The sequence below is a fragment of the Brachyistius frenatus genome, unplaced genomic scaffold, assembly GCF_029030835.1.
Source record: "Brachyistius frenatus isolate BFR_SWC_R1_liver_20210118 unplaced genomic scaffold, ASM2903083v1 Contig_12, whole genome shotgun sequence".
NCBI classification, from domain to species: Eukaryota; Metazoa; Chordata; class Actinopteri; family Embiotocidae; genus Brachyistius; species Brachyistius frenatus.
In genome coordinates, this window is record NW_027210611.1 from 1,258,340 (window position 1) to 1,269,711 (window position 11,372).

General features: G+C 41.8%; 1 protein-coding gene across 1 annotated transcript; it reads left to right on the forward strand.

Moving 5' to 3' along the window:
* The first annotated feature begins 6,076 nt into the window (after nt 1-6,076).
* Nucleotides 6,077-11,369, forward strand: LOC138617260 (insulin-like growth factor-binding protein 3). The gene is made up of 4 exons (XM_069692076.1): nt 6,077-6,449; nt 7,497-7,747; nt 8,560-8,679; nt 10,346-11,369. Exons 1-4 carry the CDS (start codon nt 6,077-6,079, stop codon nt 10,469-10,471), a joined length of 870 nt encoding a protein of 289 aa, XP_069548177.1. The 3' UTR covers nt 10,472-11,369.
* The last annotated feature ends 3 nt before the right edge of the window (nt 11,370-11,372 follow it).

An 11,372-nucleotide genomic window follows, 5' to 3' on the forward strand; every position in this document is an offset into this window, starting at 1 on the left:
ATAGGGTAGTCGTTGTTACGTGCCAAAGTGGACCACCACATCTCTTAATGAGGCTGACGCACATCAGTCTTGTGCATCTGTACCTTTCTTTCTCAGCTACATTTGCACATGTCTGACACACATGTCCACTGTCTCATTTGTAGAGTGCAGTAAAAGAGGATTTTACCTCCACGCAAGCCTGGACAGGTTGCTCTAAAGGTGCTGAGAGGAGAAAAAAAAAATAAAAAATTGCAGAGCCTAGCCCCCCCCTCCCGCCCCCGCCCCCCCACTACTGTCCCTCCACAGGTGGTGAAAGTGAAGAATTCCCGGGGAGGGCAGGAAGGAAGCGAAGGCCCAGGTGTGGCGACTGCAGAGACCCCGTCTTCCTCTGTTATTTAGTGCAGAGTGGCCTTGAAATAAAAGAAGCCGGGGAAAGTCCAGAACAGCAAGCAACGTTATTAGACTACAGAGGAACCTGTCAGGAGAGACAATATTTCACACCGGTAATAACAGTGCGCAAGCATATAAAATAAATGTAGGCCTAACTAGATACTGCAATAATCCTCCATCAAGTTTGATTTATATGTCTTAATATTTACTATCTGATTAATAATAAGAGAACCATACTCAAAACAGACAAAAATGTGCACACAACCAGAATTAGCCTTTGTTTTCAACATTCTATAATCACTGCAATTTTGATGATATTCCTGACCTGAGCAAGGACCCCTAAGAGACACTATTAATCCTGTCACATGCAGCATGCTTGTCTCAACAAATACCAGCTGTCCATTAAACTCCCCAGAATTAGATCAGTCTGTTCGAGTTTCATTTTGCAGATTAATGTGGAGGTGAAAGGCCCTGTTTATCAGGCTGACAGAATTCATTCTCATTCCAAGAGCACCCCAGCTCTGCAGCATTTTTATGGCCACTTAATTAGAGGGGCAGGGCTCATCTCTTTCCTCTGAGGCAGAACAAAGGTTGGGGAAACAAAAATAGAAAGTGCGTTCTGGGATGGCTGCACAATTTGAGGCCCCTGCTTGTTTTTCAGCAGACACCAAAAACCTTGAAAACGCAGACAAACTGTGGGCTTTTGTATCAGCCATGTTGTAGTTCAGGTCAGGTCAAAATGACACCCAACATCGTTAGTTGGTTGTTAGTTGTTAGGTAATGCAGCATAGCTATTATTTTGTTTTGAAATGATTTCAGACTGTAAGTGTCAAAGCTGCAAATATCTTTACTATAAACCGAGAAACCAAAGACACTTTTTGATGTATTGTTGCCCTGACTGCACTAAAAGTCGACCCATTAACTGGTGGCTTGTAATTTACAGAGCTAACGGGTGCCTGTTGACTTCCACTCTATTCCTAGATAACGTCACTGCTGTAGCTTTGGAGGGGTCTCAGTTGGGACGTGGTCTCTGAACTGGAAAAGTTCTGCCTTTGTGATGTGGATGTATGTTTACAGCATAGTTTGAGCAAACCTGCTCTTGATGTCCCCTACAGCTTCTATCCGATTAGTTGAAATACTCCTTTATCCACATCGCTATTTGTTTTTTAAACACAATTTATTATTGGCTGATAAAAAAAAAAAAAAATTTATACAAGAGGCTCTGCCTCGCATTTGTATGTTTATTTCCCTCAATAACAAATGTGTAGAGTTTTTTTTTTTTTTTAAATATATATACAATTTTTCCTTATTTTCATGGAGCTACCCCTCAAGCTTTTCATGTACCAAATGGTGATTTGCTGCAGTCTTTCAGGGTGCAAGTACTCCTGGTTGGGAATCAGTGGTCTTTACATTAAAGGTGCTCAGACACAGTTATAACCTTTTACAAGACTGCCAGACACCCAACAGTGATGCTTTTCTAACCACAGACCACCATCACTTATAAAATAAATGGAGCATTGTATGGCCTGCATCTGCAAAAGATATTCCCTCCTCCACTAACTGTAATTTTTCTGTTTACAAGTGAGTAATGGTGTGTCGGTATCAGTGGGGAAAAAAAAAAAAAGATCCATGACTGTGTTAGAGTAAATTACACGTATTGTTTGTCTGTTTCATTTGTGCCTAAATCATTTCTCACCACTTCTGTGGATCACACGGAAAAAAAGAAATAAATGGAGCATGAATGAAAAAGTACTTTGAACTAAATTAAAAACCATTTTAATGACCGCATGTACATTTTTACATTAAAATAATGTTTTCCATGTAATTCATTAAGCTCGGTGACAGAGTGAATGAAGTGTAGTAAGAAAAATGAGAATCAGAGTTTTTACACATTTGAAGAAATGTACATGTATGTATGAATAGATGTTCAAATGTCGAGTGTGTCGAGATGAGACAGACATATAGGAAGTGTTACCATCTGGGGGGGATTCGGGGCCCAAAGTGAGCGGCGCCACTCTCAGCCCACTTCCGAGCACTCTGCAATCCGTCACGCTGAGTGCTGAGAGTTCCTCTCTCAGTGTCCTCCACTCTGCTCAGGCCTAATTACAGCATTGGACTGCCTCGGGGGCCAAGCCTCCAGAAATGGGGACCATGACAGCTCCACAAACAGACCACTCCAAAAAAAAACAAAAAGATTACCAGACCCAGTAATTCGATAAAAGGTGGCCTTTGGCCTTTTGGCTTTATAGGGGTTTTTTTCGACATTCAAACCACATGTAATAATCAGATGATTGTTAAAGCCTTGAATGGGTGCCAGTCAGAGCAGAATCAAATAGAAAATATAATCATATTTATCACAATAGATACCTTTGCATCCAATTCATCTGGGATGGGAGTCTACTCGAAAAGCTTTCAGACAGGGGCAGTTATACGAGAGACGGTCACGAGACTATTGGGGGGGAAAAGAATAACAAGAGAAGGTACCAGACTTGTCATGTGATCTGCAACTGCTTCATTCCTCTGTTACTCCAACACACCTCCATACAGTGTGGACCCACACACTCTCTCTCCACAAGCACAGACACACCAGACCCCCACGGCCATCCCAAATTCCAAGTGAGAAAGGGGAAAGGGTCGGCTGGTATTTGAGAGTGAGGGTCTCACACACACACACACACACACACACACACGCACACACACACACACACACACACACACACACACATCCTTCTCCTGGGTTAAACCAGACATGTTCTGCAGACCTCCAGCTGATAAAAGTATGTGCTTTTCCATCTATGAGTTTTGGTACTATAGCTGCAGATTCTTGTGCCTTTTCTCATCACTACACTAACACTATTCCCTCCAGCTGTTCACTGCACCCAAACAAAATCACACTAACAGAGCCAGAGCTGGGGAAACTAAAAGAATCATTAATTTTATCTGGAATGCATTAAAATATTACATCCGAGTTACTGAAATGGAATGAAAATAAACTGATCACACATTAGTAATACACGCTCTACATTTTTCTCTCTGGTCTAGATTAATGTTAAGTAAATTGCTCACTTGTAAATGAATGTTACAGATTTGGTTAAAGGTTAATTTCACCCAACACAAAAACACACGCAAATTCCATGTTGCTGATAAACTTTTAAAATTATATTTTGTAATGCTTTGAAGGACGTTGTGTTCAAAAAGCTTTCTGCACTGCCATAAAATGTAGCACTAAAGGTGACCAATTAGCTTTCTTTCCTTTAAATTCTTTTATAGTTGAGGTTACTGTGCTGCTAAATACAAGAATACACTTAGTATTAAAAGCAGTATGATCAGAATAACTGCTCACAACTATGCAGAAAAAAAACAATCTATGGTTTTAATGAGATTTAAGGTCAAATCGAGACTTCCAGAAGCAGGCATTAGTTTATACTTAGCTGAGAGCCTCAGTGCAAAAAGCTACAGTAAATTGTAATCTGGCTGCTGGAGCCATTGCAGGCCACTCTCAGAGCTTCAAGTGAGTGTGTCTGATTTGTCCAAATCATCTTGGAAAATTGCCCAGATTATGATTTGACAAGCAGTTGTGGTTGACCAGTTCAGCCTTTGACAGCAGGTTATGTTAAACACATGTACAGTAATATCCTGTGTGTGCAAAAACACATTCTTCACACTCCCTCTTTATTGAGTGGCTGCTCTGCAGGACAACATTCCTTCAGTACATTATTCTTGCTCTCCTCTGCTATGCTGAATATGCACAGGTGGCTGAGAGACCCCCTTCCAAAGGGCTATGAGTGGAGGAAAGGGAGGAAAATCAGCAAGCTTTTTTTCAGCGTATGAAACAAATGTTTGGCATTCCACTGAGCACCGCTCTGCTGTAGACCTGTCTGTTAACAGACGGCAGTACGCCAGGGCTTTGTTGGCAATTAACAAATTTGACATTGACTTCCCAGAAATTTCAAAAGCTCAAAGAAACAATGCACTTTAGCTCCACTGCTGTTATTCTATTGAGGTATTTTGGACAGTTTTGTGTGAGTGTATTCCTGCTCTCATCTGTGACCAATTAATAGTGCGCCTAAAAAAATACTACAGATCTAATTACTCAGGAATTTTCTCAATTACATGTGTGGTATGTGTCCTTATTTTAAGGTCTGCTTTGTAGCACTGACAAATGAGCAGAACAGGCCCAACTATGTCACACGTCCAAACAACCAGTTCAGAGACAAATGCTTTTACTGTATGTGTGAGGAGCAAGTACATCAGGTATATTTCTCACATGACACAAAAACACTGAACACCAGATGGAAAAGTAACCTTTTCAATCTAACAATAAGTTTGATTTTCTGTTATGAACAAGACTGCGTGTGTCAGCCAATCGGAGCAAATATTGTTGCTGATTATTATATATTTTGACATCATCTGGCTAAAAAATTGGATCTTTGTAAAACAATCAATCCTGCATCATTAGTAATCATCATCAATCAGATACTGAGCGTGTAAATTTACATTTTGTACATTGGCAGGAGTAGTCATATGTAGCTACTATGCCATAAGTGGATGTTTATTGATTTTTGACAATATACATTATAATGTACTGTATATTGTGATATATTAGAATAGTAGTGAAAATAAAGTGAAAATTAAAGTAGACAGACATGTAAATCATTCTCAGGTGACCTATCAGAAGTTACTCGGTTGGTATTGTATGCATCTATTCTTTAAAGTGTCAGCTGTTCTGCAGCTGCAGCTGTGGTGGCTAACTGTCAAAGCTTGAAATAATCATCAATCATGTTTATTGATTATTGATGATGAATTCTACCTTTTGACCATATACAGGTCATGAAGGGTGATTTGCAACAGCCTCTTGGGCCTTTAGATCACACACACACACACACACACACACACACACACACACACACACACACACACACACACACACACACACACACACACACACACACACACACACACACACACACACACACACACACACACACACATAAACCTGTGACATTGTACACAAAGTAATTTTAGCACAACCTCAACATTAAACATATAAATGCAACCAAGGACAAACATACAAACCCAAATCAGATTAAAACTGAGATTAAGTTCAATGCAAAGTGTCTCTTAACTATTGTTGCAGTGGAGGTGCACTGAAGTAAAGAAAGTTCAATGCCTGAAACACATGGAACAGTCATGGCGCCCCCTGGGGATGAATATGCGCATAGCGTGTTTGGATTTCCTTTCTCTTCAAACTAAGACCTGACATAATGTGTATCTCTGTATTTTGGTAATAACAACTGTTACTTTCTTGAGTGCGTGTCTAAAAGCCTGACAAGGTTATATTTTGGTAATTCCGATCACGAAGAACTCAACTCGCTCAGCTGAGGTTAAAAAGTTGTTAAACGTAGCGGACAGTCCGTTTTCTCAAACGCATTTTATCCAGTATAAATCTCGAAGAGCCACATCCTAAATGCAATTCTCTTGATGCGCAAACCTTCAGCACATTGCTCTGATGTTTAAAGTAATAACGTTGTTGAGGCAATTCATCAGTACACCACAAGGTATTCGGGGGTGTGACTAGTCATTGGGGTCTATATATTGAGATGTTTTGTCCGTTGGCTTTATGTGAATGAGAGAGAAGCTGCCCAGTGAAAAGTCACCACAGTCGGAAAGTGCTCTTCTTCCTTTTTATATGCTCTCACATGACACAATGGATTCCTATTTTCGCGCACTTTGCATGACTTTTGTCCTGGCATCGTTCACCCGGAGGTCAGGTGCGACCGGACCGGTTATCAGATGCGAGCCATGTGACGTTGGAGCGCGGCTTTTGTGCAAACCTTTACCCAAGGACTGCGCCGAGAAAGTCCGCGAACCGGGCTGCGGCTGCTGCATGACTTGCGCGCTGAGCTTCGGTCAGCCGTGCGGCGTTTACACCGGGAGATGCGGCTCCGGACTGACTTGTCAACATCAGCCCGGTGAAACGAAACCTCTGCAGGCTCTGCTGGAGGGACGTGGGATTTGTGTAAACGCTACTACCAAGAAACTAACCGTCAGACCAACACCCCCAGTCAATGAACTACCAGGTATTTCATCGGCGTGCGCCTTGAATCCATATTCTCACGTGCGCTCTTTTGTTGTTGTTTTACTGGATGGAAGTGTCTCGTGATCTTTTTTTATTATTATTTTTTTTAAAAACACATAGTATGTGCGACAGGCTACAAGTACACCTAGTTTTAGGTGGGTTTGTAAGAAGCAGAGGAGCTGGAGAATCTTTGATGACAGTTTGAGAAGATGTTTCTAATATAATGCACAGTCTTGTGGGAGGATTTACAACTGATCGACAAAACTGCACGAATCAATAGAAATCCACTTTATTTGACCCCAAAACATTCTCTACATTTATAGAATGTGGGGTTGAGAATCGACGTTGTAGTAAGTCCAAGTGGGACATTGATTGTAAAACGAGAGGTGTCTCAGTATCAGATAGGTGTCTCCTTTTGTACCTCGGTGTGAGGACTTGAACTTCCCTGAAATCATTGTCAAAGGCTAAAAGTTCACACATAGACGACCGATATTGGCCGATATTGGCATGACCGATATATCGGTATCGGTGTATATGTTGTCCAATATTAATGTTTTTTTTTAAATAACATCATATTGCAGAATTATTATTTTTTTTTTTTTATTTTGGTGTCTTTTCTTTCAAATTTATAGTTATTCATAATTATACCATTTTCAGTGAAGTTTGCCGTATAAGTGCACTGATGTCATTTTGCACAACTAAGTTTATTATTGTACTGTAAAATATATTGCTCCCATTACATATATTTGTCACAAGTTTTTAATGACATAATTTCCTTCAACATATTGACATTTTTTCTTTCCTAATACTGTATTGGTATTGGCTCTGAAAATCCAGTATTGTTCAGGCTGTAATAGAAACACTTGGTATTTTGAAGAGGAAGTCCTCCTATGTGTATTATCACTGAGAATGCCTCTGGAAAAGTGAATATATATATGAAGACCCATGACCCCTAGCTTGTTATAAAAGGTGAAAACTACTCTTAAATGAAAGATCATGAATGTCATTGTCTGCTTTGCAAATAAAAGACACTGTTGTCAAACTTCAGCAGTGAATGTTGAGACTCAGGAAGAGGAGCGGAATTCCACCGGCTCAGGTCTTCAAACCTCGTACAGCACCCACAGACCCACTGGACCACTGAGGCCTCCACTTCACCCCTTTTTCCCCTCTGCCAAGTCAGAAGTCCTGAGACGGGAGCAGCAGAAGAGAACCCAGATCTTTAAAATGGAGGATCTCCCAGGAACACTCCTTACAGACCAACAAAACTTCTCACTGGAGACCAAACAGGAGCCCGAGTATGTAAGTAGCACAACCAATATTTTTCTGTCTTCAGAGCACATTGGAGGAATGTTTTTCTCCTCTTCCTCTGTGTTTTGGTGTTTTTCTCCCCCTGCGGGTGATGAAACGCTTTGGGTAGCAGTGCTGACGGTTGGCAGGAATCATGAGCAGTAGAATGGCATGGCAGCAAGCGGGTACCATGGCCCTGCGGCTGACCTGGGTCAGGCGGTTGTTTGGCCACAAGGCGTCCGCGTGCCGGGTGAACTGAGAGCCAGCGAATGATGGATTGGCCTATGTGAGTGCCTGTTGGGAAGCCATGCTGCTATTTTGATCTTCTCTTTGGCCAGAGAAGTGAGCACACTCTAGTAATGGGCTTTGACTGGCTGCTCTGATTAGTGACCGGAGTACTTGGACTTGAGGACAAGCTTTTTGGCTCCATCTTTGAGCTGGTTAAATTCACTTTACACCCCCTGCCCCCTCCCCCCTCCCCATCCCACCCCCCCTCCATCCTATGTGTGACGTGTACGAGTTCTAAGCAGCTTTGGCAAACCGTTAAGCCTCTACAAGTCAGATGAATCCGTTTCTCATCCGCCACCTCTTTCATATTGCAGCCCCCATTGTTTAGGTATTACAGCAGCGCAGTGTGTGATGCAGCGTGAGTCAGCTTTGTTAAGGTGTTTATTCCCAAAAGCATTTATGTCAAAATCACTGCCAAATTAAATTGTTCATGTTAACCGTCTGAATTGCATCTATATCTCTTTAAGTTGGAGCTGCAGAGTTTCAAATGTTAAAAGGAAGAACAGATAACTGACTATTTGTTCTCTCATTTTTAGGGTCCATGTCGAAGAGAGATCGAGAGCATCCTCAGCAGCCTCAAGATCACCAACATTCTCAACCCCAGAGGTTTCCGCATACCAAACTGTGACAAAAAGGGCTTCTATAAGAAAAAGCAGGTACAAAAAAATTGGAAATTGGCTGCTGACTGTTTGCTAAGATACAGATTCTTGCATCATTATTCAGTGGAAATTGTTCACAAGGGCTGACACATTACTTAATCTTCTGCTTGATACAAACTTGGTTACAACTATGAAATGCTGTAAAAAGGAAATCAGCATTTGACTTTCTTACAGGCTCCATTAATAAGGATTAAATGCTGAAGTGTAGTGACTCAAACTTCAGGTCTCGTGCAGCCCAGTTAAAGATTTGTTGCTGTCCTCCTCTATCCATTGGTAGTTATTAGAGCCTCATCATTGCACCACCACACCAGTGAGGTAGACCCGAGCCACTGGCTCTGGAAACAGGAACCACAGGGGCCAAACCCCAGCGGGGTTGACGGCTGGGACGATGGCCGTTTAACGGGAACCCTCCCAGGGAGACAGACGTCAAGGTGGCCACCGGCACCCCATGTGCTCGCCCCATAATTGCTGGACTTTTGAGAGGCAGACACAGAAATAGAGCTGCAGCCATCCCCACGCTCACATGGTTCACCCACGATCGGGTTGTAATAAATGAGTGGTTCTGACGCATTCATATGGAGGCACTTAGGGCTCCCGCGCCACTGCATCACCGAGGCAGCTTTTCTTATTACACAGCAGTCCCTCCTGCTTAATGGAAGTGTTCTCCTTGACCTGCAATCATCTCATAACCAGCCTCACAACGCCAAGCTCATTGTCTTTGTTTATGTAGAGTGGACCTAGTGTACCGCACTGAGCCCTCAGGCGCTGAAGGAGTGGCAGACATTTTACATCGGTCAGTTTAATTTGGACAATTCCATGATTTTAACTAAAACAGCTCTTATTTTAGCTCTTATTAACAGCACAGTAAATGCCTCTTGGAGAAAACAAAACTACCCAGAGAAGATTTCATGCTTGAAGCAGATGCTTCAAATTTGGATTACTGTAATAGTTTCCTGTTATACAAATTGAGATACATTTGTCTTGCAGCTACAATTGAAAATGTACTTATGCTACATTATTTTCAACATGATTGTAAGATGTGTTTTTAAATCTGATCACATCAGAGAGTTCTACTTTGCTCAGTCAAACCCCCTCTGACATATTGGACTAAATAAACATGTCTTCCCTCCTGATCAGCTCTAACTCCTCCGTGGAGCAGCAGTACAGTTGCTTTTGCCCTTAAAATGAATGGCTGCATGTTTTACTAGAGTGGAGGTTGACCTTTAGTAAAATTGGCAGTAAAATAACAGCCCTTGGGTAGCTCCACAGACTCTGTAAGTCATTTGTAGTACCCATAATTTGGAGCTGTGGGGTATAATCAGCAACAGATGATTCGTACTGGCCACCAGCTTCTGAAAATAGATCTTGGTTCACAGTTGTTCACAAACGGGACTAAGCAAATATTTTACCAGGTTTGTGTTTACCTTTAAGGTCTCTATATGTGTGTGTAACAGGAGGTAGACCATAAAAGCAGCTCAAAATACCACAGCGTGTTGGATAGCCAAGGCTGCGTCGACTCAGCACAATCTGACCATTAATGCCTCTTAACTCTGCTGTTCTACTTCATTGACTAAAGTGGCTTGTTACCCATAATGCTGTACATTCAACTGGATTTGCATATTCAGCTTCCCTCCCTTCACCTTGTTCCTTCCTTCACTTTCAGTGCCGTCCATCCAAAGGCAGAAAGCGAGGCTTCTGTTGGTGTGTGGACAAATATGGGCAGCCTCTGCCAGGTTTTGATGGGAAGGAGCGAGGAGACGCCCAGTACTACAACTCTGAGAGCCAATAGGAGCAGAGCAGGACGGGAGGGAGGGAGGCTGGAAGTGAACAAGAAGAATTGTAAACAAATGGAGACACTGAGGATATTGGAAGAGAGGTCAAGAGATGGCTCAGCCGATATATGGATGTTTGCTATTTCTATCTGTTGCCTGTGGGACCTTATTTCTGAGGCAGAGCAAGGGTAACAGAGGAAGAGTACCAGGACGAGAAAGCCTGTACATTCTGTACTTTTTTGTGATGGATGGATTCATCATAAGTTGTTTGTCTCTGACTCAAACCTGGACAGCTTGTGGGAAGATGATACACTTCAAGAATTCATCTCAGAGGCCTCACCCTGATTAAAATAAACACAGAGAGACTCATCACACACTGTGATGAGAGTAGTCCCTCATTTACGCACAATTAAATGGCATTGCATATGTCTACATGCTTGTGACGTGTAATCATTATTTGTATGCTTGTGATTTGTTCTAAAGACATTGTGAGTGGTCATGGCAAACATAGATATGCATGAATATGTACTTCAGAGTAAGCATGCAGTGCCTTACTATGAATTCCTATTTGTATGAATTCCATTTGTTTCCCCTCCGGTTGCTTCCTGCTCCTCAGGGAGTTGGACGGGACTTTGCAGCTCAAACTTTACAGTGCATATCAAGTTTTTTTTTTATGCTGGATTTGAAACCACAGAAAGAGAGACATTTTTTACTCTGTACTGCGGTTTTATTACTGTTTTGTTATCACTTTGCATAAGCTGAATATTTGAGATAAAGGCCTCTGACCATTGTCTCCGATCTGTGTAGCCAGTGATGTTTTTCAGCACTTGTCTTGGTTTAAGTAAATATGCTGTTTGCATGAATAATGCAACCCTCAGAAGTCTATTTTTACTTAATAAAGGCAGTTTGAAATGATTG

Bases quoted from the DNA above. Each gene is read 5' to 3' on its own strand.
- LOC138617260 (XM_069692076.1), top strand. From the start codon at position 6,077: ATGGATTCCTATTTTCGCGCACTTTGCATGACTTTTGTCCTGGCATCG. The intron at 6,450-7,496 runs GTATTTCATCGG...GTCAAACTTCAG, and splicing joins CCCAGTCAATGAACTACCAG to CAGTGAATGTTGAGACTCAG. The intron at 8,680-10,345 runs GTACAAAAAAAT...CTTCACTTTCAG, and splicing joins GCTTCTATAAGAAAAAGCAG to TGCCGTCCATCCAAAGGCAG.